This window comes from Zea mays, chromosome 8 (genome assembly GCF_902167145.1).
Source record: "Zea mays cultivar B73 chromosome 8, Zm-B73-REFERENCE-NAM-5.0, whole genome shotgun sequence".
NCBI classification, from domain to species: Eukaryota; Viridiplantae; Streptophyta; class Magnoliopsida; order Poales; family Poaceae; genus Zea; species Zea mays.
This window is the reverse complement of record NC_050103.1, coordinates 121,159,890-121,186,810: the sequence shown is the minus strand read 5'-3', so window position 1 is coordinate 121,186,810 and position 26,921 is coordinate 121,159,890. Positions and strand designations below refer to the sequence as shown.

The window sequence follows — 26,921 nt, the reverse complement described above, 5'->3', positions numbered from 1 at the left end:
CATGTCGTAGAATGCCTTTGCGGTCGCCTCTGGCTCGTCCTCCGTACATCCTTCGGCGAACTGTGCCTCGTGATAGTCGTTCAACATGTCCGCTACCCCGGCATCAGCATCGTAATCCTCGACGCGTTGTCTCACCACCTCCTCTCTCGTGCGATGCGCTTCACCATGGAAGATCCACCGAGTATAGTCCGGCGTAAATCCATTCTTCCAAATATGTTCTACCATGGCCTTCTTTGGTTTTCTTTTCCGGTTGTCACATTTGCTGCACGGACAAGGGACTAGGCTAGCTCCTTTAGCAGCTTCGCCATATGCCCGTTCCACGAAAGCATCGGTCTTCCTAATCCATTCTGGGGTGACATCATTACGTCGAACGCGGCCCGTGTACATCCGCTCACGGTCCTCCATCCTCTAACATATATAACCGAGTATAGTTTAATATAGACATGTAATGCATGTACACTACGTTCGTACCTTCTAATAGGTGATGATAGGTCCTAATCCCACCCGCGGTTGCGTAGATGGAGTTAGTTTCCATGCTCTACTCCGATCCGAGATAAAATTTCGGCAGCACCTACCCGCTGTTCTCCGGATACACGTCCTGACAGGGAGAGTGTACTGTCCGGAGAACAACAGGGAGGTGACGCCGAAACTCTATCTCGGACCGGAGTAGAGCATGGAAACTAACACCATCTACGCAACCGCAGGCTGTCCAAAAAACGTGCACAATTCGAAACTGATACATTTGTAGATATGCAAAGATCTGCATATCTACACCGTATCTCTTTCGAACGGGAGACGCCTAACAGGGTTACGTGATCTACGACCATGATGCGGATGTAGAGGTTATACCTAGGGTGGCGGTGGAGTCAGGCTAGTGGGGCTGTGGCGGGTCGGTGCAGTGGCGACGCGAGGCAGACCCGCAGCGGCTAGGAAGACCTCTGCAAAAAAAAATAAACAAGTATGTCAACAAAAAAATTCGGCAGCACCTCCCCTGCACGGGGAGGTTTCCAAAACCTGCAAATAAAAGTAACAGCACGATGGCTGACATTCACACATATATCAATGGCACGATGGCCGACAATCACATTTAATCGACATCCATATCCACCATCACACAATCATATATAATCGGCATACAACTAAAACTAGGACCCCTACACAATCATATCTATCGCCACACAAACATTATATATAAACTTTATACGTACTGCGCTACTGTGCTACTATCGCTTTTATTGTGAGGTGGAACGGGCATACAATCTAGCTAGTATAGTATAGTATACGTACCTGCTGCTGGAGCGCAAAGATGTGTGCGACGCAGACGGCGACGAGCGGGCAGACGACGCGGCGCGGACGGCGGCGAGCGGGCAGACTGCGCGACGGCGGGCGGACGGCGGGCGCGACGGCGGGCGGCTCGAGCGGCGCGACGGCGGGCGACGGCGGGTGGCGCAAGAACGGCGGGCGGACGGCGGGTTGGGGGCGGGCTCCGGCGGGCGCGATGGCGAGCTCCGGCGGGCGCGACGGCGGGTTGGGGGCGGGCTCGGCGAGCGACGGCGGCGCTCCGGCGGGCGACAGCGGGTTGGGGGCGATCTCGGCGAGCGACGGCGGCGCTCCGGCGGGCGGCGGCGGGTTGGGGGCAGAGAGAAAGAGAGAAAGTGAGAGTGAGAGAGAGACAGGGAGTGCGGGCGCTGTAACGGTATTAAAACGTTCTTTGCCGAGTGCCCGCGATCCGGCACTCGGCAAAGATTTTTTAAAAATTAAAAAATAAACTTTGCCGAGTGCTGGATCTCGGGCACTCGGCAAAGTCGCCTTTGTCGAGTGCTAGCTGTAGAGCACTCGACAAAGATGTGTTGTACAGGCTTTGCCGAGTGCCCAAGGACAGGCACTCGGCAAAGTTGTCTTTGCCGAGTGTTAACTGGACAGCACTCGGCAAAGTATTTTGTATTTTTTTTATTTTTTGCAACCAAACTTTTTGTGGTGTGTTCCTACACTATGTAGACCTACATGTATCATTTGTGGACAATTTTAACAGAGTTTTCAATCGTTAGTAGATTTAGTTCGTTTATTTGAATTTCTTCGGAAAATTTAGATTTGAACTGTAGGTCACTCGAAACTTGGAAAACCGTGCATGCAAAAATGATATTCATGTTACTTAGCATAAGTTACGACCGATTCCAGGAGCGGACCGGAAACTTCGAGCAACATGCTCACTAAACATGGTCGTGAACTTGCCATACACATGTTTAAAAATTGTATAAAACACAAACAAAGTCAGAAAATCCTGAAACTTGTTCACGTGTCATGATATCATATGTACAGGCTGCGATAAAAATTTTAGAATGTTTGGAGAAAGTTGTGGGACACTATGTGTAGAAACCTAAGAGAACTACACATGAAATCATAGAGTTTCAATGTAGTTCTCCTAGGTTTCTACACATAGTGTCCCACAACTTTCTCCAAACATTATATGCTTTGCCGAGTGTCCAGATATGACACTCGGCAAAGTATGCTTTGCCGAGTGCCTGCTATGTGACACTCGGTACAGAACCTCTTTGCCGAGAGCCAACGGCTGACACTCGGCAAAGACTAACGGCCGTCAGCTTTGGGACGGCCGCTGACGGCCGTTTGCCGAGAGCCCCCTTTGCCGAGTGTTTGACACTCGGCAAAGTTGTCTTTGCCGAGTGCCGTTCTGTGCCGAGTGTTCAGCTCTCGGCAAAGCACGATTTGCCGAGTGCCTAACTGTACCGAGTGCGGCACTCGGCAAAGCTTTCTTTGCCGAGTGCCCGACAAAAGGCACTCGGCAAAGAAGCCCACACTCGGCAAAGCCTCGGATTCCGGTAGTGATCTAAGTTTGTGTTTGGTTGACGGCACGTGTGAAGTGCATACTGCATGGACAGACGCAAAATAAGTTATATTGGCTGCATCCAGTACACGTACGCCCAAAACGAACGTACGCGGTCGGCCAGGCTCGCACAAGATTGTACGCGTGGGTGCGGACGTGCGGTCATCCAATCAGACGGATATTGTCGATTTTGGAATTAAATTGTTGCTGAAATTGCTTAAATATCTCACTAACTCTCTCTCTCTTTGTCTTCGTCTACAGTTGTTCCTAGCTAGCTAGTACATGCATATGCTCTCGTAAATGGTCCGTACTATGATATCATAGCGCATAATTTCAGAAAAGTAATTAGAAATGATCTTGGTGACATGCATGCATGGTCGGACCCCGGCCCGCAATTAAATTCGCTCCTGAATTATTGAGTGCTCGCTGCACTGGAGGGAAAGAATCATTCTCACTCAACGACTCTGGGTGAACGTTAATTAGGCCTATATATGCTGGCTATTCTATATCTTATATATCCCTCTGATCTTGTATAGAAAGCTATTATAAGAATATAGTACAGTACTCTCTCAAATATAAAATGGATAAAAAAATAAAATAGTACATACAACATGCATTATTATATATATATCCTGTACCGTTTCCTATATATGTGCCAAGGAATTTACGGGGCACCTAAAATACAAAAAAGAAACAAGTGTGGTAGTACAGTGGTTGATCGAGCTATTAATCTGAAAGGATAGTAATGGGCGATCAACCAGTACCACTAATAAACTCCTAGTCGCTTATAATTTATTGGATTACACGTCTCTGTCAAATCTTAGGGGAAAACAATAATAGAGCAAATGAGCCACTAGATAGATTGAAGTAGAAACCAGAAGCGTAATGGAATGTATAATTCTACTCCTCTATCTTATAATTAATAAAATAACCAGAAGCGTGATGGAATGTACGGCTTTTAAAAGCAACAATATATAAATAATTACGTACTAATGTATTCTACTTCTCTATCTTATAATTAATAAAATAACCAGATGCGATCTTGCCTTATATATTATAATAACAAGCGTAAGATAGTTGCGTGGTCACCTGCATCTATATTACTATATATCTCCGAGCAACACCAGGAAGAATAAAGTAGCAATTAAAAAAGCAAGGTAGCTACCAACAAGATCCAATCAGCTAAGGGATCAAGTGGCTGCAATATAATAAATACCATAGGGCTTCAAATCACAGTAGTTCCTAATAATGGCTCTGACGTAACAAACTGTTTCAACCGGTCTCAACTCATAAATTGAATAATAATAAGAAGCATCATGATATGCATGTAGGGTACATGCGGTCAGCAGACTGTCAGCCTCGAATTAGAAGAAGAAGAAGAAGAAGAAGAACACGGTCGTATGAGCATTTCGGGGGCGTTTGGTTGCCTTCTCCGGTGGTGCAGCTGCATCTACACATGCAAAAAGTAGTGTTTGTTTGGTTCGTTGTATCGCACGAGACAGGCTAGCACGGAACTTAAAGCGCCGCGAGCCAGCCCGGCAGAAACGCATCGCGCGGCCGCACGCGCGCGGCCAGGCTCCGCTCAGCCAGCTCTTTACTCGTGCACGCATATCGAGACACGTTTTTAATTGGTTTTTTCATTATATCGTCTAATTAAAAGATTTAATCACCGAACCGATTTCATATCCGCGTTCCTGACATTTTTGCGAACGAAACTAGACCACTCATACTATATATATTTCAAATAAAAAAATTACGTGATTAAGATTAATATATAATTAGTGTATATTAACATGTAATTAGTATCTATTAAGCAATTTACCATATAATTAGTGTCTATTAATAGATTTTTTAAATTTTTTTAACTCATGCACCATGTAATCATGCAAGCAACCAAACAACATCTCTTGTGAACCAGACTGGCCACATACACACAACCAAACACGCTATACTGCATGCACTCAGCCAGTCCAGTCTGAGCCAGGCTCACTAGATACGAGCCAGGCTCACCCATACAAGTAACCAAACGCCCCCTTCGTGCACGCGTAGCATCATGCATGCACGCTACAGTGCAGTGGTTGGGTCCATTACTTACTACGGATATTCTCGAACAGGAAGCCGTGTGCGTGCGTGTGCATGTATACATACCTTCGTCTATATATCATGCATATCCCATGCATGCTAGCCCCAACACACAGTACCACATGTACTGTTTGCACCACAAGCTAAGCTGCACACGACGCATAGGTTCTGGAAAGGAAGACGGCAGCAGAATGTGGAAGCGTCGCCAGCTTTTCGCGGCTCCCATTCATATTCATTCATTCGATAGCTCGCTAGCAACGACAGTACACCGGCCGGACCGCCGGATTGTAACAGAAAGTAGTGCCGCCGTCCGTTAAATTTTACGCTAAAATATTTAAAGATCGAATCAAATTAAGATTAGACACTATTTCTATTTATTTTTAAACTAAAATTTATTAAGAGTCATAATTTATTACAGAGAAACATTTCGATCACAGTTCATTACCACCCTACCACCCTACTACGTACATATGATACTTTCTTGCGTGCTGCATATATCTATGTAGTAACAACCACGGCAGCTAGGGTAGCTAATAGAGTATACTACTCGACACACAAGTATATAGCTAGCTAGGACAACCATATGATTTATAAACCATGTAGTACGTCGCGTCTAATGTATGTTGCTTCACTAAGCAAGCAACCTAATAAATTCGAATAGCTACGAGTACTTTCACTAGCTAATTATAGTCAGTTTGCTAGCAGTGATCATTTTATATATTAAAAAAACATGCAAAGAGAGGACGAACAAAGCGACTAGCTAGCGAGCGAGCGAGCCATGGGTGGCTTGTACGTTATCCCTGCTATATATATATATATATATATATATATATATATATATATATATATATATATATATATATATATATATATATATATATAGGCAACGTATCCTGTGTAAAAGGTTCTCCTGTGTAAACATGCTAAAACGCCTTAACAACCTTTGGATCTAGAATCAAAGGCTAATTTTAATCCCACCTAACCGCCACCGCACCAGATCACCAGGAGGAGGTTCTTTAGAAAAAACACAAGATTATCAGGTGAGATTAAGATTAGCCTTTGATTCTGGATCCAAAGGTTGTTAAAACGTTTTAGCATGTTTACACAGGAGAACCTTTTACACAGGATACGTTGTCATATATATATATATATATATATATATATATATATATATATATATATATATATATATATATATATATATATATATATATATATATATATATCTGAGCAGCGTATTGTGTACGGGCGGAAAATTTTATGTCACGTCCCCAATCATCACAGGTCGAGAATCCAATGATGCCTGTCGTCACTGACCCCCAAGTGTTATTCCCCTAGGCCCTAGCTAGCTGGGCTCTACCGTCCGTACAACCCGGTTAGTTAAATTTGATTAAGGGGGTGTTTAAATAGGGAACGTATCTGGTGCAAACCAATTTCTCCGTGCAAGCGTGTAAACTTCTAATCTAAACCACATGATGTTGATCTAAGGGGACATACCGGGGAGTGAAAGGGGATTTGAAAAAGTGTGATTACCAGCGGGCGGTTATTAGTGTAAAATTATCTACGCCTCTACGTCCCTTGGATCAACATCATGTGATTCAGATTAGAAGTTTGTACGGTTACACGGAGGAATTGGTTTGCACTAGATACGTTCCCCTTTAAATAATGCAATACAGTTAATAGTTAGTGGTTAAAATTAGTTGTAGACATTCAAACACAATAGTTAATAGTTATATTTTTAGTAAATTAGTTAATAGTTAGCTAGCTTATTCCATTAGCAATTTTTTAGCCAACTAAGAGCAACTCCAAGAGACTATGTATATGATTTTGTAAAAGTAAATTTAGCTAATATTAAAAGAAAATTGTATCCAATAGACACTGTAAACGACTCTTCAAATTTAGTGGCTCTCTATTTCTCTATCTTCGCTCTCCATTTTTGGATAGCCTGCTTCACTCTCTATTCAGTCTGTAGGTTTACCAAGTCTGTTGAATTAGCCTACACTTTTTTCTAAAATCTATTTTAGAGAGTAGCTAAATCAGTAAATTTGGCTAGTCTTTTTAGCTAATCTCTTGGAGTTGCTGTAACTATTAGTTCTAGTACATTCAAACACACCCTAAGAAACCGTTCGGAAGCCATTTTTTTCCAGCGGATGTAGCTAGTGACACCTCAAATGATACTGTAGAAAAAAAAAGTAGGCGTGCCTTTCAAAATATTATTCATTTTAGCTCTTGATTTTTATGTTAATAATTTAATAAATAGATGACAATGAATATAGACACGTGTAATATACATCCATTTATGAATTAATTAATTACTTAAGACGAATTTTAATTTAGGATGGAAGGAGTATTAACAATCATATCTCTAAGTAAATTAATTATATTGTATAGCTAATTAAATGGTACTCATATTATATTATAAATATTTATATTCTATATATATATATATGTATTTAGCATTTAAACTATTTAACTTTTCAAAAACAAGAATTACAAATTACAAATGGAGAGACGTGTAGATATGTATGTACTAATTAGTTGCCGGTGTCTCACTGCGGTTTTCAGGCTATGCGCGTGGGAGGATGGAAATTTAGGTACCGTTTGGTTCAAATATTTGTAACGTAATGGGTAAGTGATAACGTTGAATCATGTTTATTTTAGTTCAACTGTAATCAGATACCATATTAAAAATTGATACCGGACTATTATTTAAACTTGTTACCACCCGTAATCAAGTGTAAATCATTACCATTACCCTTTACGTTACATTTCGTGAACCAAACAACACCTTAGATATTTATATTCAGTCGAACGTTGCTGCCAACGGCCCCAGATGAAAGGAAAAGGAAACAAAAGCGCAAGCAACCTGACCTTGTTGCCACTCCTTATATGAACATCCAGCTACGCCCTAGCTAGCTAGATAGCGGCTTAGCTTACTATTGCGTGAATGATAGCAGGTAGCCAAGATCTAAAACTTTGTCGACCTTCCGATCGCGATCGACGATGGATCAAGAGCACGGACAGGCCAACAAGTGTGGTCTACCACGCATTGATTCCAGACAAGACTCGGCATGCGAGAATTAATTGAAAGCAACGACGACACGGGGTGAGCGGGGGGTGTTTCTGTGAGCATGTAGCATAGCATACCAGGCAAACCTTGCACTGTGGTGGGCGGGGTCACCGCCATCGGTGGAATTGAAGCGAAGTGGTGCAAGCACAGTGCTCAGCCATAGTGGGGGAGGAGAGGAGAGCCCGACGGCGGCTGCTGATGAGGGGCCATGCCCATGCGTGTATGCAAAAGACAAGGGGAGGGCGATTCATTAGCTTCCTTTTCCTCGCATCACAGGCACAGCGCGGGGGGCCGGGCTGGCGCTGCTGGCCCACCGCGCGCGCGTCCCGTCGCGTGAGAAAGTCACAGGGGGAAGTCTGCACTCTGCAGGGAGGGCCGGAGGGGGAAAAAGGCTAGCTACTGTTCTTCTTCCTCTCCCGGCCTCTTGCCCTCTTCAGGTTCGGATCTGTATTTTTTTCCTTCGCTGGAAAGTTCAATCTGGGAAAAAGGAGAAGCGTGTGCAGCATTGCAGCTGAGACAGCACTGTGCTGGGCTGCTGCTGACCGTGTGCGTGCGTGCGCGCATGATTTGGTGATCAGTGGGACGGAGAGTGTGAGATCTTGTAGAGACTAGAGAGAGAGAGAGAGAGAGAGAGAGTGGTGGACGTACGTGCGCACGTGTGGTCAGCGGCCGGCAACAGTCCAATTGGGCCGGGGACCAGCAGTGCGCGGAGAGATCTTCTTCCTCCGATCCATCCGAGAGCTAGCTCGCGCTGCTTTATTTAAGACAACTCCGCTTCACGTACGCCGCCGCCGCCGCCAGAGGTCCACCCCTGCAGCGTGCTGAGAACTACTGATGAACCCAGCGGGCCACTTGGCAGCAAGCTCCGATGATCCGTACTTCTGGCCATGCCGACTCGACCAACCGCCTTACATATATATATATATATCTCTACTAACTATTAAGAGAGTACCGTAGACTGCCCCCGCCTCTCTGCCCCTGCCGCGATCCGCACGCCCGCCCGCCGCAATCCCCGCCTGCCCTCCGCCCACCCGCTGCGACAGCCGCAAACGCCACGATCTGCCCACCCGCCCGCCGCAATCCACGCCCGCTCTGCGACGTGCTCGCCAGGTCTGGGACAAGCTCCATCCTCGCCACCCCGCACAAGGGCCAAGTCGCGCGTCTCCCGCCCCATCGCTAGAGCCACCCGCCCGCCGCGACAGCCGCGAACGCCATGATCCGCCCGCCCGCCCTCCGCAATCCCCGCCCGCTCTGCGACGTGCTCGCCAGGTCCGGGACGAGCTCCATCCTCGCCACCCCTCACAAGGGCCAAGTCGCGCGTCTCCCGCCCCCCATCGCTGGTGGCTCCGGCTCCCACGGCGGTGGCATCCCGCCGCACGCCTCTCGGCCCCCCTCACTGGCGGCCCCAGCCCCGGCGACACACGGAGAGCGAAAAGGATGGGTCTCCGGCGCACCGCCAGATCCCTCGCGCTCCACCTACCTTTGTCGCCACCATCCCTGTTCTTATCTCCCATTGAACCTTGCAGTCGGTCGGTCGCTCCGCCTACTCAGGTACGCATGCACACCTCCTCCATCTGCCGCTCCCGTTCGTTTAGCAACTAGCTCCGTCTCCACCTTTATATACTTGGACTCCCCTGCAACTCTGCAGAAGTAATATTTTAAGAGAGGCTGAATAATCAAAGACCCTCTTCTGGTCCAAACATAGAGCATAAAGAAGATAGCAATCTGGATAGTATACATACTGATAGTAAAAAAAGACTTATATAACACCATCCATTACTTTTTTTGTATACATTCATATATAACTACTTGGTTTGGGTAAAATAACTGAATTTGGCACACTACACTAAAGAAACACAGATTCTGAACTAAATAATTATTTTATTTTTTAAGTGAAGGTTCAATGCCTATTGGGATAACGATGGTGGATAGATTCAGGAAGGGACGGTGTATTGTTTTGGGTGATTTTATTTCTTTGGTTGGCTGTCTGTTTTGTGCGGTTGCTGCAAAATTTTCTCTATATAGCATTGTAGCTATTGAATACTTGTCTTATGCAGCAGCAGCGACAGCGGTGTAACAAGCACAGATTAGGCTTGAATTATGTATTTTTTGTATTTAGGTATTAAGAAGTAGCTATCTCAAATATCTCTGAACTCAAGTGACTGTCCCGTTCTCTGACCATACAAGAATTGGCAGATTTTTGGAAGTGTTTCTGACCTACTGAAGTATGCAAAGAGGGAACCTTCCCATGGGAGATCAACTTCTATGTTGTCCAGCATAATAGAGAAGTCATTAGCTGCTTCTTCTGTACTTAATTTCTTATAAGCAGCGACAAGAAAACTTCTTCTGATGTCATTAGCTCTGCATAGAGACTAAAGGAATCCTCACCATGTCGAGGACACAAGCAAATTACCAGAAAACAATCCTCAAGTTTTGAATTGTGATGTGAAAACACCGTCAAAAGTGGTTAATGAATTGTCACCCACTTTTACTCCTGCAGATCCGTCAAAAGGCTCAAGTATAAGCTTGTTAAAAACTTCTGGTGCGAGAGAATTGTTGAAGCTAGATCCTGAAATGCACTACCAAATCAGCTAAGAAATGATTACATAGGAAGGAAGGATATGGCCCATGTTAGTATTTTATTAAGCCATAATTTGTATGATGATGTTGTCAAGCTTTAGAAGAAGGAAGGATATGGTCCATGTTAGTATTTTCTCCATCTGGCACACGAGCACCTTACAAACATATCCAAATCTCAGCATGGCCGTAGTGAGATTGGTCGTGGCCATGGTTTGGATTTAGCCTGTTTCTCTGCTTTAGCCTCTGTGGTCATGGTTTGGATTCCTGCAGAGATTATACTTATTAGTTATGTATGGTTGGATGATGTGTATAGTGTATTATCCTTATTAGTTCTTGCTTTTTCAATTCTTTGATGTGCCATCATAATTAAGTATTCTGCAATTTATAGTTATGTACTGCTCCTGTTGAAATATTATTCAGTTCACCAATGTGTGGTCACATTTTTCAGGGATTTGGACACCTTTCATTAATTACATACCCTTGCTGCTAATATGCTTGTTGGTGAGTTTTATCTATTGTTGCATTCTTTCTAATAAGTGGTAAGTGACATGAAAATTGCTTGCTGCTGAGTTTTATCTGTTGGTGTATTCTTTCTGTTAAGTGGTGAAGGGCATGAAAATTGCTTGCTGGTGAGTTTTATCTGCTATTGCATTTTTCTGTTGGGTGATATATATCATGAAAATTGTGGATCAAACACAAACTGTCGAAACTGGTATTTTCCCTGTATACATATGGATAGGGAAAAATAACAAAGTATCTCATTACTTCAAAGGGTCGTCATATTTTCCTTCATTTCTTGTTGACTCGATGTTACTTAAGCAATAAACAGCATTTGCGTCTCTGATTCTGTTGTTTTGGTTTCAGATTGGTCTCTAGAAATAATCTAAATCATTTAAAGAAGCCCAAGCAGCAGGATTCATCGAAGAGAGTGGGACTCTGGGTGATATATGGGAGACTGTGTCAAGCAGTGATCTTGTTTTGCTACTGATATCTAATTCTGCTCAGGTCCGCTTCATTGATCTAGATATATGCTTAGAAGCTTTGCACTTTGAATTGATCAACACTTTGTGTTTTCAACTATTATTGTTTTGATTGTGTTGCTTTGAAGTGAGACCGATTATTATGTTTAGAACTTTTCCTTATGACTAACACAATTCTTATCAACTTTTTATGCTACTCGTTAAGGGCTTTAAGAATGAGCTTTAGATTGCAAAAATAGCAACTGGTACCATCAGCTTCCGTTTCCAAGTGCCAACCAACAATTTCCATGTGGCTGAACTCTATCCACATTTAAATTTTTTAATACCTCTTCATATTGTAAACATCTTATTTTTTGCTATTATTACTAAATTTGCACACACAAGTAGTGACTATCTCAAACTCTATAGGTTACTCAATTAGATATTGTTTAGTGATATAGAAGACCAGAAATGAAACTTATTCTAATTCATAGTCTGAAAGGTTACTGGTCATAAAACTCAGTAGATTGCATAATTTTATAGACACATGCTCTTGTTTAGTACCAGGAAAATGGTCTGGTCTCTTCAGCCAGCATTATGATAACGCTTGTGAATTATGAAACTGCTCTAATTTTATAGACTATGCAATATCTAAGCAGATAAGGTGTAGAGTGTTACTTGTTATGTGTTTCCACAAAAAAATATACTGTCTCGTTTTCATTGTTTTTTGTTATGTGTCATGTCAATCCCCTCTTCAACATCTGCGTAAGAAGAAAGCAAGTACTAAATCAGCACTAGGAATTACTATATACAAACAAAGCTGCTTAAATCTCTACTACTCTATAAGAGTCTAATGTAGACCATCCGTGCACCATGGTTCTGCCTCTCTCTCGCCGACGGGTGGACCATGTCAGCGTTCGCTCGCACACCCTCGCGCTTGCGTCCCACCAAAATCCAACTAACCACGTATCTCCAACGCCTGCCGCTGCCGCCTCTACGTCTAGGGTTTTCTCACCATACACTTCGCCACCGCCGCATGGGTTTCCTCACCATACGCTTCGCCGCCGCTGCATGTTCCTTCCCTTTTTTGCTCGCTGCTTCCACCAAATCTGCCCACCGGCTCTGGAGGCTACAACTGTCTCGTCTGCCTCAGCAGACGCCTCCACCCTCGCATCGGAGCCGAGCAAGCGCTACACGGAGGTTTCTCGGCTACTTATGGCGAGCGAGGGTCGCATGACGGCATCGTCAACCCATCGCAACTCATCCATTCCCCTCGTCGACGGCGTCGTCTTCGCTAACCGCTTCTCCATGTTCTCAATCCACTTTTCGCAGATCTGGGCCAACCGTGACCGCTACTGCGCGCCGAACCCGGACGACGACCTGGTCACCGGCTACGACGACAGGGACATGGTGGTGGAGAACCTGCGTAAGCTCTGCGTGCACGCGTCGCCAACGCCTTCGGTCACCCCTGGGTGTGGTGGGACTACGCCGCCGATTACCACCTCTGCTGCTCCATGAAGGTATGGACAACAAGTACAACCGCGCCTACGTCGAGGATGCTCACCACCGGCGTAATCCGCTCCCCCACCGAACTTCTGTCGGCATGACAGATCTCCTGCTCAGCGCGCAGATCTCCTCCTCGGCGCGATCCACGGCCGAGCCCGCCCATCCCGCCCACGCTGCCCCCACCAAACAACCGATCTGCTCGCCCACGATCTCCATGGAAGGTGGTCGATCGGCCTCTCCCCCGCGCTCCTTCATCAACCCCGTCCGCCGCGTCCGCCGAGCCTCGAGATCGCGCCGAGGAGGAGATCTGCGTGTCGAGGAGGTGCTGCTGTTCGACGTGGACGGCCAGCCGTCGTTCGCTCCGAAACGGCAGGTGCGGGGCGGCGGGTTCCTGGAGGACAGCTCGGCGACACTGACGCCCCCGGCGGGGCCGCGCTGGCGCCACGCTACGCCGGGCTGGTGATCTCGATCGAGCGGATGGCGCGGTCTCTGCTGCTGATCCGCCATTCTTACGCCCTTGGCCTGACACACGCTCACCACCGGCCCTCGCCAACCTCCAACCACGTTCCCCACACTGCTCTCGCCAATCATTAGAGTAGTAGAGATTTATTTTAGAATGCATGCCAATAGTTCATGTTGCAGATAACTGTTTTATTTTCTTCAACAATAGTTCATCTTCAATGATTCTTATTTTCTTCAACAATAGTTCATCTTCAATGATTTTGTACATGCTGCTAGATTATTCATGGTTATCATCTCCTGCACATGGCGATATCTGGTGGGATTGAAGAGTTTATTCAGTGCTATGATAGGAGTATATGACTCAGTGAAAATTGTTAACGGTGGATATCCAACCAATGTTCCATATTTCTATTGAAAACAGTTACACTTGTATTTTATTTTTTTGACACTTATGCTTGTATTTTATTTTGTTTAACATGGACACAAACACTTACGCAAGATCTAATTTTTTTCCCCAAGACCATGCCTCTGGGTTGTGAAAAATATTTTCATTTTTGTAAATGTGCCTCAAGTCAATCGTTTGAATTTTATCAAGTCTAAAATACTTATTTGTTGTTTGTTTACCAAATATGTTCCTATCACTTCCCTTGCAATGTTAATTCTTGCAATGTTAATTCTGAAGCCATCTGACGACTACTACTACTCATGTGCATATTCTTTGCTGCTGCTATTGCCCATTGTGTTGCATCTGTTACTGCAGGGACTAGCGGTTCATGTGCACGTTCTGGTTCAAGATGTGGTGGATGACACAAAGGATGGGCTCCTAGGGCCGTGACGTCCCCTTGGAGACGCAGTTCCTCATCGTCAAAGGGTCGTGGCTCACTGGCGAGCATCCCGTCGTGTACACCATCTTCCTCCCCATACTGGAGGGCTCATTCTGTGATATTCTTCAGTGAAACATCGGCGATGAGCTGGAGATCTGCTAGGCCTAAAGTTTCTTCTCTTGAAGTACATGGTATATTTGGGAGAGATGATGTTATCAAGTCACTTAGAGGCCTCTATGAAGTCTCAAAAAATCTGAAGGAAATTAGGTTCAAGGGTGGAGCTCTTTCTCTTGACATGTGTTTTACAAGCCTTCAGTTGTGTAAAGATGCTGCTGAATCTGAAGAAGCGAAAATGGCACTTTCTGCTGCAGCTAAGAAATTTAAGGTTCCTTCTCTGAAAATCTTAGGGAGATTGCTGGACACTGTAATGAAAGAAAGTGGGCTGGTCGCCGTGCAGAAGATGCTGGAGAGAAGCTCTACATGTGGGCTCTGATAAAGAACAAAGAGGTAACTGGTGCATCACCATTTGTAGCTTTCGAGCAAGTTTTTCTGTGATCTTTATTTTGAAATTCTGTTTTTTATTTATCTTTTAAGACTGTAGTATGCAATGCTAGAGTTCTGGGACTTGGTCCTAGGTTCATGTCAGTTTATGTGCCCAAGCTTACGTTATGATTTTTTGCCAACCCTCGTACAGAAGGAACACTTGTTTCATTTTTCTGTCTTCTGATTAGCTTATTAGTGAACAGTTGTCGACACATTTGTCTGTAATTAAAAATTCTAAATTAACTTTTTATAATTAATTTGTGTGATATTGATAATGTTTTCCACGCATATTTTGCATATTATAGTGATGTTTGTCGTTCCGTATCAATGTTTCATACAAATCTTTTACTTCCATCGCAACGCACGGGCATATATCTATAATATATATTGTTATCGTGTTATTGTATGGTTCCGTTGCATATTATAGTGATGATAGTGCAAAGTTTGTTAAAAGGTAAGGCCAGCCATAATGTACAGTGCTGTAGTTGTATGTTTCATTTCTTTCTCTAATAAGTATTATATCATTTGATCAAGATCAAGCCAGTTTATGTTTGGGCAGGTTATAATGTTTTTGCCTTTTTATCTATTGTAGAGACACTTTCTACACGAAGCAAGCTTTCTATTGGTGTTGTGTGTCCATACACTGCTCAAGTTAGAGCAATACAGGAAAAGGTTGGGAAGGCCTGCGGGAGGAATGATTATTTCTCAGTGAAAGTAAAATTTGTGGATGGTTTCCAAGGCGCGGAGGAAGATATAATTATCATATCAATAGTCAGGAGTAATGGAGCTGGTACAGTTGGGTTTCTATCAAACTTACAGAGGACTAACGTGGCTCTAACAAGGGCCAAGTAAGTTCTGCACCGAGCATTTAAATTTCACTTCAATTACTTCATAATCTTTTATCTGGTGCATGATAATAAAAACTATTTAATTTTTAACAATTTGTTGTAGGCATTGCTTATGGATTGTGGGGAATGGAACCACTCTGTTCAACAGCAATTCCGTTTGGCAAAAGATTGTCAAGGACACAAGGGATAGAGGTTGTTTTTTAATGCCACTGATGAGAAGGAGTTGCTGAATGCAATTTTCAAGCCTGCTGTTGAGTATCCTCACGCGGACAATTTAGCTGGCGAGGAGACAAGGCAACGATTGAGTACCAGGATGAGTTGAGATGGGGAAATTGGTTAGTGGATGATTAGTTGAGTACTTCAAACTTGACTGTGCATAAGTATGGGATTTTCATTTTCATTTCTGTTGTGGGTTGTGCAGTCTATTCAATGTCGCTGAGGCAATAGTTACAAGATCCTAGAAGATAACCCGTGGCAGCTCTACTCTACAATAAGGGTGATAAAGATGTCTCGCCCAATGGAAGGTATGCTTGAAAGTTCTAATATTTTTTTGAATGACACATCGGATACATATGGTCTTTTCAATTTATCGACGTTGTTCATAAATATTTAGATTACATGTTTGTTTATATTACTGCTCTGTGATTTAGATATCATATTTAGACATGATCAAGGTAGCAAGATGTTGACCCCATGGGTCCTTTTGGTGGAATAATGATAGAGTGCGGCACCAATCAACCTATTGAGAAAGTGCTTGCAGTTGAAGATGCAGGTCTAATGCTTGGATTTTTTAACATAGATGCTGCATAGCTTTAGCCTTATTGATGCTTGAGTTGCTACCACTGAAGATCTTTTGAACTACAGTTTTCACAAGCACACATTATATTTTTCCTTCATAACGACTGATGTAAGAAGGGCAGGCTTGGTGCAGTGGTGAGAGTTGTCTCACTGAGTCACCAGGCCATGGGTTCGAAACAGCCTTATGGGGGGTCTGCCCTTTGTTATTCATAACGACTAATGTAGTTATGTGTGTTGTCTGTCTCTTGAGTATGGTGGTGCGAGGCCATGATTAATTGATGTCTTCATTTGAACATTACTGTCTTTGGTGGATGCACCTGTTGGTTCTGAATTTCTGATCACTGGCCATGTGTAACCTTATCTGGCCTGCATCGCAAAGATTTCAATGTATTGTACCATTTATTTGTTGTACACTTGGCACTGAATCATACCAATAATTTACTTTCTTTTTGTTTTAGGGGAAACATTATCGAGAACTAGGTCGCATAGAAGACGAGAAGGCCAGCAGGAATATATTTGAAGCCAGGTAATAGTTGTCATTCAAATACTTTTGGTAATTTGGTTCTGATTTCTGAGATCTAATCTTCTGTTTGCAGAAATAAGCATATAACGAACACAGTAACCATCGACTTGCATGGCCAACATGTCCAACATGCTATGAACCTTCTCAAAATTCACATGATGATTTGTATTTGCATTCCATATGAGTACCACACAAGATTCGGTGTTGTAGTCTCTGCCAGTGCTTTAATTCACGCCACTTAGTTGTCTATGTTTTATCTCATGCTTTATTGTGCCTTTTTTGTGTGTTTTATGCCTTTGTTCCTTAAACAGCTGTCTTACTGAGGGTAATTACCAGTTGTGGTTCAGAAGGTACAGGGAAGGGAAAAATAAAGCGCTCGGTAAGAAAGTACCTATTTGAGTAGTAATTCTGGTTATTCTCAAAATGTGGCTTTCACAGGAGTTGCACTATTATTTGCAATTTGTATGCTGCGATTGTATGTTTCAGTGTAGTTGGATTTTGCTGTGAAGGCCTGAACAATGTTCTTGTTGTTGAACTTTTGAAATGTAAATGGTGGCAGGTTATAGAGCTTGCGGAGAAGGAACATATTGAGTGGCGCGAAGAGAACTCTGGAACTGTAGCCCTTCGACTTGGTGGGCCAAGAGAGTATCGGTTCCTTGAGCATGAAAGCGATTCTGACCAAGTGGGGAACTTTAACATAGATTAACTTTTGATCTAATCTATGTATTCTCGTATTGATGTGTTATAGTTATGGATGCTGCCTAGGTTGCGATGTAGGTTGTAGTTCTGACACAGAAGCTCGGTATTGTAGTTGGGTAAATTATGGTGTGATGTTGACCCCAGGCTGCTAACTGTGCAAGCACAGAAGCTCTGACTGTACAACCGTAGCCCTTCTGTGAACAATGCAACACAGGAACCGTAATCGTGAGTTGAAGAATATCATACTATGGCCGATTGTCACGGGAACCAATTTTGGCCTGTACCAACTGGAACTTACGATTTGTATGAAAATATATTTAACACTTAGTCCACAAATATTACTTATCATGTTCGACTGAATACTTTTGAAATGTACTAATATTATAATGTGTTATAAAGTATCATTAGACTAAACATATACTATAATATGTAAGAGCATCTCCAACAGGAGTCCTAAACGAGATTCTATTTTAAAATATAGAACTTAAACATCAAAAACATGATCAGGGATCCTATTTTATAAAAAATCATCTAACGATTATAGTGTTCATTATTTTGGGTTCTAAATATAGTATAGTACCTTACTAGATGAGTGTCCGTGCGTTGCAACGGAGACATATAATATATAAGTTACCGTGATATTATATATCCTCGTTGCAACGCATGGGCACTCACCTATATGTACATAAGTTATTATATGGTTCCGTCGCAACGCACGGGCACCCACCTAGTATATATATATATATATATATATATATATATATATATATATATATATATATACACACATATACATCATACTGACGTGACGACCCAGCTTGCCAAAGTGTCAAGAGAGCTGCTGCCTGCTGAGCATGTGGTTAAGCTATACAAGTGCACGCAGATGCAGGCTAGCTAATGACTGCACTGCAGATTTTTGGAATGGAATTATTAATTCTTGGAAGTATATGGACGGATTCAGCAGTGTTGGTACCTAAAGCTTGCAAACTGAGCTGTGGGCACACGCCATTGATGCAAGCCTTAACTTTGCACCTATTTGCACAGTATAAGCGCAACACGGAGTTAAGTAAGACGCATGGGGTGAGGTACTTTGTAACTGCATGCGTATAGCAAGAAGAACTATAGAGAAATAGTCATCGGTCAAAGAAGCTCGATGGATAATTAAATCCTGTGTGCTCACTGCTCAGACATATATATACATGAAGATCGATCTCAAATTAATCTGCACTTATATATAGCCTCAAATTAATAAAGCTTGCTCTTTTATCTCGGGTATGCATGCATGGGCAAGCTAAGCAACAAGAGTACGTACAAGACCTATTCATTAATTCACTTCTCCCTCGATCTCCTGGATATACTACAAATTTTTGCCAATTGCCATGCGCATGATATTATTACTGGTCGACTGACCCAGTAGCTGGCTAGTTCAGCAAATAGTGAAATAATTAAAATGGCTCAAGTGGCGAGCAGGAAGAAATCCAGCAAACAAAAAGGAAAGGAAGAAAGGCAAGAACGATGCTGAACCCGAATGGCAGAGAAGAAATATAGCTAGCTCAAGTGCTGCAAACTAAAGCTCGAGGTCCTCTACTGTACTCGGGATGTGCTGGTCGCTGCATCAGCAGCGGCGCTTCCCTGGGCGGTGGTCGGTGCAGCTTTCGCCGCCGCGCTGCCACTGGCGGACGACCCGTCCCCGGCGCTCCCGGCGGCCACCCGTGCTGCCGCGGCCGAAGACGACGACGCCGCCGCCGCCTCCCCCGCAGCGGCGGCCGGCGGCGGCTGCTTGCGCTTGCGGCTCTTCTTCTCGTAGGGTATGCCCCGCGCCTTGGCCTGCGCGTCGCGGACGTCGCGGAGGTAGATCCGCACGGCGCGGGCGGCGAAGGGGTTGGACTCGGGCGCGTGGCCGCTCTCCTCGTACGCGGCGCGCAGGCGGCCGATGAGCGCGTCGAGGGAGCCCCAGGCCTGGTGCAGCGGGCACGGGCACGGCGCCGGCGGGCTGGGCTGGCCGAAGTGGGCGCACCCGGCGGCGTGCACCTTGGTCTTGCCGAACTGGTCCAGGTACTTGAGGAACTCGATGACGTGCGCGCCGCTGCACCGCGCCAGCGTCAGCGGCGGCCGGTGGTTCTGCAGGTACTGCAGGAACGTGTTCCAGTCCCGCCGCTTCTGCGACTCGTACCTGCTCAGCTGATGCGGCTGCGGCTGCGCCTGCGCCTGAGCAAGCGGCTGGATCTGGTGCTGCTGCGGCGGCGCGTGCGCGTGCGCGTCGTCGCCGCCCGCCCCCGCCGCCGAGGACGGCCCGGCCCCGGCGCCGGCTGGCCCCGAGGGATCCATGCACGCAGCTGCTGCTCACCCGGCCGGCCGGGGCCGGGGCGCGGGCGAGAGCGCGATCGTGCGGGTCAGTGGAGACGCGCACCGTCCGGGGCGGGCGCGGGGTTGGTTCGCGATGGGATGCGGGGGAGAGCGACGGGCCGGGGGGAGTGGAGAAAGGGAGGTGAACTGAAGGACGCTGCTGCTGCTAGCCTGCTATACGATACGAGTCGAGTGAAGTGAAGCCGTGAAGGGGCCAGGACGGAGGCGTGATGGCGATAGGCGGAGGCGTGTGGAGAGAGAGGGTGGGGGGAGGCGGCCATTCACGTGGTGGTGGCCCCGGCCACTCCCAGAACACAATTCCGTTCCTTCCGCGTCCTCGGCGGGCGTAGGCGAGGACGGGGACGGACGTGGGTACGTAGGTTGGCGGATTCATGGGATCACGCGCGTATGGGTGAGCAGTGTATACGACGGTCTCTCTCTCTGCCGATCGAGTCGCCGGCGGCCCCGCTGGTATCATTCGAGCGCGTCGTCGTCAGATGTGGCTAGCTTTTATAGGTCCCCCGCCGGTGTGCGGGTGATCGATGTGCCGTGTCATCAGTGTGTCGTACGGAGCGCCTGTCGGACGAGAATATCTATGATGGCCTGCACTGTTCCCAGCTTCGATCGGCTACCTACACATTCTTCTAAGTTCTAACCCTCCCTTTTTTCTCTTATATATATAAACGACTACTACAAAAATAACGTCGTACGTTTTCTCAAGCTTCGTATTATTTTTGTATCTTTTTCCTCCGCACTTTATTACCTCCCAAATGGAAACCTTTTTAAAAAAAATTACAATGATGATGATGCACTGAGTGATATTTATATTTTCCCCCTAAAAACAAGAACTTCTCTCTCTCTCTAACACGCATGTGATGTGTTCTCTTAGTGATACATTTCAAAGGGTTTTTAGCTAACCGGCCGGTCAGCTATAGTGTTTTGCGTAAGTTGGATTCTTGGAGCAAAATGGCCATCAGCTACAGGAGAGAAAAGGATAAGGCCTTGTTCGTTTGTGTCGGATTGGTGGGTCGGAACAATTCCCGGCCGGATTGCTTCTCTAATTTATATAAACTTTGATTAGCCGGAACGATTCCGGGTGCAATCCGACGCAAACGAACAAGCCCTAAAGGTTACACACAGACGCTACTAGCTGCTGACGCGCTATATATATGATGTCCTGTTTATTTTATCTCCCCGATCCATATCTAAATCTTTTGCGTGTCTCTGCTTATCAAACACCTTCACCTATACTTGAGGTGTCGCTTTCCAACTATGGTTTTTTTGCAATTTGTTATGTGAACAGCACGGATCTATAGCTAAAAAGTAGAGGCTCATGACAGTAACAGAACTAATACTATACCTGAGCACGATAAACGTTGCTTTCTTTTGAAAGGGAGCACAAGATACGAGTGAAGATATTATTTGCTACTTTAATTTTATAGGATATCTTTATTTGGTATTAAATCTTTGTGCATATCCAATGTGTTTGGGCTAAGGTCCTCAAACTATGTGTTGTTCGTTTTGAGCTAGTTTCAGGGACAATGGGACAAGCTCTAGACTAAAGCTTTAGCAAACTAGAGGAAACGACGATATCTCCGTGTTCATTACTTGATCATAATGTCGACATATAGCCGAAGCTCGTGTCTCGTGGAGGAAAGGATGGGAGTATCCTAGTAGACTTGGTAGATTATGTATATAGAGATTGAAGCAATTATGTAATTTCACACGAAGGTATACGTCGCCATGTCCCTATATATAGGGGTACAATTGCCATGTAGGGGACATACTCTTTTTCACTATTCTCGTATTCTCATCCCACTTGGAATGCTTTGCCTTCCAAGCCTCCTGAACTCAAACACCTTTGGGCTTTTCACCGGTATTCCGAAGGTAATGGTGTAATAATTTGTAAAAGAAAGAATGATAATGACATATGATAAACACACTTCATGACACTTCCACTTCCACATATTTCCTTCTTAGGTTATTTGTGTTTACTCGGCCTTCTCCCTACATTTCCTCTCTTTACGAGCGGATAAGGGGAGAAGGTATTTCTGGTTTAATTGTGTTGCCCTGTAGTGGTGAATAGTATGTTTGCCCATTTTTATTGTTGAAATGGTTAATTTATAAGTAATTGTGAAGGAAAACCCTGCCCACCATCCAAAAATATCTGTCATTCTAATTCAAAAGATTTGCCTTACAAAAATTAGCATTATATCATTTCTATAACTATTGATGATACTTCCAATACTTATTATGTACATTCCTTCACTCACTAGCTATGATTAGTGATCATTTTAGTAGCTAGTTGTTGCTTATCTGTTTTGGACTTTTTTAGTATATTTTTATGATTGTGAGCACGACATGTTTATCCTAAAACAGAGAGATGCATTAACAGAAGCCAATCATGAAAATATTTTGGAAAACCTTGAGAGTAGTGAGATGTTTCATGAAACATGACACCATCAAGAAACCAATCTTAATGGGTCTGATGATACTAGGTGAGGCTCACATCATAAAATTTTAAATTGTTTAGATCAAACGTGGAACTTAGTGATAAAGGTGCTTAGAATGGTAGAAACAGGTGTGTGTGCACCATCTCAGGCAGGAGGTCTGATTTTATTTTAAAGCTCATGTTACAATTGCTTGGTATCACACATGAGCTTTCGCATGTTTTGCCAATAAAAGATATTAACATTGCCCATGTTGTAGAGGTATTTTCTTATGTAAAAGTTTAGTTAGTTATCGTGAGGGAGAGTGGATGGAAAAACTTATTTGATGAGGTGCAACAATTTTTAATGACAAATTTATTTTGGTGCCAAATATCTATGATGACATGCCAGTCACATGTAGATCATGATGTTGAGGATTCACTATCACTAACTTACATGATTATCATACTAAAATTTTCTATGTTTTAGTTGATAAAATTTGTGTAGAGATGAACCAACGGTTTTGTGAAACAAGCACAAAGCTATTAGTTTGCTTCTTAGGTATTGATCCAAAAAAAGTGTTCATATTTGACATCAATAAGCTTGCTCGACTTGCTGAAATTTATTATGATTATTTCTCGGATGGTGATCGTACAATTGAAAGAGAAATGTGCCATAGGATCATTTCTACTTGTTTTGGTGATTAAGTGTCCAACACACCACACTGGACTAACTTTGTTGATATGGATATAAGCACGGATCCATAAAAGGCAATTTGAATAGATCAAGTCCAAAAGAGCTCAAACAGGGGTCCCACATATGTAACTTAGAGTAAAATGGTATATTTGTGAGGTTTGCACTTTTGGACATGTTGTATAGGTCGATTCTAATGTTTCTAGTACTTGTGTTTGGACTCTAACCCCCTGTGTAGAGAAAAGTGCATTATTGGACTTGGTCTGGGCATATTGAAAATCTTGGTGAAACTACGAGCAAGGATGTATGTTTTCCACAATTAGTCAATTGGATATTAGGTGCTAATTATGTTTATCTAGGTCGTAGGCAAGCTACCAAGGGCAACCAAAAAGTGTCAGAGAAGATAGGTTCAAAAGAGTCAAGTCTGGACTATTCTGGACCTCACTAGATCGATCTGCTGGTGGTTCACCGGATCACGTCCGCAAGGGCCTGGGATTTAATTCTTGAGCGGCCTGGGTCACCGGACCACCTGTACGGCTGAAGTTGGTAGTCACGTGAATTGTATGTATAATTCACCGGACCGTGAACAGTACTCGGTCCGGTATGTACCAAGACCGCCTCCAACACTGTCGGCGTTTCGACCCCGGGGGGTCCCTGGACCGACGAGTAAATTGTCGCTGCGTGTCCCAGCCCAGATGGGTCGGCGCGAGATGGAACACAAGGGGGAAAAAGGGAACAGCGGCTCGTGTTATCCTGCGCCCAGGGCGGATGCGCTTGCAGTAGGGGGTTACAAGCGTTCGCAAGAGAGGGGGAGAGCCTGTTCGTCAGCCCGTCCTCCCGCGCGGCCACCTTGCGTACGAGGGCCCTGGACCTTCCTTTTATAGATGTAAGGAGAGGGTCCAGGTGTACAATGGGGGGTGTAGCAATATGCTAACGTGTCCGGCAAAGAGGAGCCAGAGCCCTATGTACATGCCGACGTGGCTGTCAGAGAGGTGCTAGTGCCCTGTGCATGTGATGTCGTGGCCGTCGGAGGAGCGCTTGAGCCCTGTAGAAGCACAGCTGTCGGGGCTGTCGGGACCTTGCTGACGTCTCCTTGCTTCCGTAGGGGGCTGAGAACCGCCGTCGTCATGGGAGCACGTGGGGTGCCATCATTACTTGTTTACCGGGGCGAGCCAGATGGGACGCCGGTCTTGTTCCCCGTAGCCTGAGCTAGCTAGGGGTAGGGTAATGATGTACCCCCCCTGTAGCGTGGTAGGTTCGAGCCCTGGGGTCGGGCGAGGCGGAGATTCCTCCGAGGTCGAGGTTGAGGCCGAGCCCTGGGGTCGGGCGAGGCGGAGACCGTCTTCCGAGGTCGAGGTTGAGGCCGAGCCCTAGGGTCGAGCGAGGCGGAGACCCTCTTCCGAGGTCGAGGTTGAGGCCGAGCCCTGGGGTCGGGCGAGGCGGAGACCGTCTTCCGAGGTCGAGGTTGAGGCCGAGCCCTGGGGTCGGGTGAGGTGGATACCGTCTTCCGAGGTCGAGGCGGGGCCGAGCCCTAGGGTCGGGCGAGGCGGAGCTTCCTATGGCGCCTGAGGCTGGACTCGGCTGCTGTCAGCCTCACCCTGGCGGGTTGCACAACAGTCGGAGCAGGGCAGGCGGCGCTGTTTTCCTGTCAGGTCAGTCAGTGGAGGGGCGAAGTGACTGCGGTCACTTCGGTCATGCCGACTGAGGAACGCATGTCAGGATAAGGTGTCAGGCGATCCTTGCATTGAATGCTCCTGCGATACGGTCGGTTGGCGAGGCGATCTGGCCAAGGTTGCTTCACTGCGAAGCCTGCCCGAGGTGGGCCTTGGGCGAGTCGAAGGTGCGCCCGTTGCTTGAGGAGGCCCTCGGGCGAGGCGTGAATCCTCCTGGGTCTACTGTTCCTGCCCGAGGCTGGGCTCGGGCGAGGCGAGATCGTGTCCCTTGAGTGGACGGAGCCTTGGCCTGAATTGCGCCCATCAGGCTTTTGCAGCTTGTGCTGATGGTGATTACCAGCCGAGTTTAGGAGTCTTGGGGGTACTTCTAATTATGGTCCCCGACAGTAGCCCCCGAGCCTCAAAGGGAGTGTTGGTACTCGCTTGGAGGCTTTGTCGCAATTTTTTGCAAGGGGACCGGCCTTTCTCGGTTACATTTTGTTCCGGTGGGTGCGCGCGAGCGCACCCGCCGGGTGTAGCCCCCGAGGCCTCGGAGGAGTGGTTTGACTCCTCCGAGGTCTTAATGCCTTTCGTGGTGCCTCGGCCGGTCTGGTTATTCCCTCATGCGATCTGATCGTAGCCCGGGTGCATGGTCAGGTTCCGAGTTCTCGGGCTGGTATGTTGACGCTATCAACGGTTTGGCCGGAGCCGAGTTTGCGAGAGCAGCCCCCGAGCCTCTGCACAGAGCGAGAGGACGGTCAAGGACTGACTCGGCTTTTATCATACGCCCCTTCGTCGCCTTTTCGCAAGGAGGAGGGGGAAAGCGCCATGTTGCCCTCGGAGCGCGCCGAACATGGTGTTTCCAGTGAGTTGCTAACGGGTGATCCGAGTGGACGCCCGTGCCTCGTTCGATAAGGGTCGGCTAGTGGCCCAGAGGCGCGCTCCAAAAGTACCTGCAGGTGATTTGCCGGACCCGGTCCCGTTTGATAGGGTCTAAGGGCTCGATGCCTCCCTCTGATGGGATTCTGTTACAGAATCGCTCCTGCTGGTCTCGGAAATGTCCTAGGGTACCTCGGGAGTGTAGCCCGAGCCTCGGCCATGTATCGGACGTACCCAAAGTCATCCCTTGCTCTGCGTGTTCTGGGGCGGCTGTCGAACCCTTCGGGGGGCCAGCCTGCGAACCCCTGATCAGTAGTGGGCGCGGAGCCCGAGTGGTCTGAGGCGGCTGTCGAACCCTTCCGAGGGGCCAGCCTTCGAACCTCTGATCAGTAATGAGCCTGAAGCCCGAGTGCTCTGGGGCGGCTGTCGAACCCTTCCGAGGGGCCAGCCTTTGAACCCCTGATCAGTAGGAGGGCTCGGGGCCCGCTTCCTTCGCGGAGAAGGATCTCTTTCGGAGTATCCCCTTTCCGGTCCCTGTAGCAAGAGAGAGAAAGGGGAAGAGGAAAAGGATACGAAATTAAACGATGTGGCGCACCTTTTTTGATGCGGTCATCATGGCGAAGGTGAAACGTCGCCCGCTTCACCTGCAAAAGGTGTCGCCTGCCCTGCCGTGAAGTTAATGCGACGGGACGGGTGGTTCGCGGGGCAGTCGTTGCGCGAGCCGTTCGAGGGACGGAGCACGGGCGCGTCGTCTTCACGCCGTGGGAGAGGGCTCCCCTGCTGCTTCAGGAGGGGACGTGAGCCTGCATATGATTTGACTGCTGCTTCCGCCCGCCTGCTGCCGCCATTACTGCCGGCCCACTTTTGGCCATATCGACCGTCGCGCCTTCTCCCGCGGCTGACTGACCTATGACCGATGTGCTTGGTTGGCACTGTTGGGCCATGCGTAGGGTTGCCTCGAGTCGCGGCACCGGTTCCACAGTCGAGAAGGCGCGATATTGGCGTAAGTGGCGGTGCAGTTTTTTGCACGTAGTAATCGGCGCGCTGGTTACATGACGTGTGGGCCTGGGCCTCCATGCTGGATGTGTCGAAGTCGAGAGGGTGCATCCCTGTGGTTCAGTTGCGCGCCACCTGCATGGCGATCCGCCCTTCCACCCGCTGGTTTCGGCGAGGATGGAGGAGTGCT

At 46.3% G+C, this 26,921-nt stretch overlaps 1 protein-coding gene, 2 long non-coding RNA genes and 1 other non-coding gene across 4 annotated transcripts; 3 read left to right on the top strand and 1 right to left on the bottom strand.

The window, feature by feature from the left end:
- The first annotated feature begins 6,959 nt into the window (after positions 1-6,959).
- On the top strand, positions 6,960-11,790 carry LOC111589994 (uncharacterized). The gene is made up of 3 exons (XR_002749083.1): positions 6,960-8,431; positions 11,023-11,075; positions 11,439-11,790. It is a non-coding gene; the product is annotated as an uncharacterized lncRNA (long non-coding RNA).
- Positions 11,791-13,708: 1,918 nt separating this feature from the next.
- Positions 13,709-16,753, top strand: LOC103635790 (uncharacterized). The gene is made up of 5 exons (XR_002264163.3): positions 13,709-14,832; positions 15,461-15,716; positions 15,820-16,051; positions 16,138-16,240; positions 16,367-16,753. It is a non-coding gene; the product is annotated as an uncharacterized lncRNA (long non-coding RNA).
- A 589-nt stretch (positions 16,754-17,342) lies between these two features.
- LOC103637222 (uncharacterized) lies at positions 17,343-18,084 on the top strand. Its single transcript, XR_002264193.1, has 2 exons — positions 17,343-17,416; positions 17,597-18,084. It is a non-coding gene; the product is annotated as an uncharacterized protein (transcript).
- Positions 18,085-18,892: 808 nt separating this feature from the next.
- LOC100273939 (uncharacterized) lies at positions 18,893-20,280 on the bottom strand. Its single transcript, NM_001161721.2, has one exon. The coding sequence runs from the start codon at positions 20,062-20,064 to the stop codon at positions 19,321-19,323; it is 744 nt and encodes a 247-aa protein (NP_001155193.2). The 5' UTR covers positions 20,065-20,280; the 3' UTR covers positions 18,893-19,320.
- Between the last annotated feature and the right edge of the window lie 6,641 nt (positions 20,281-26,921).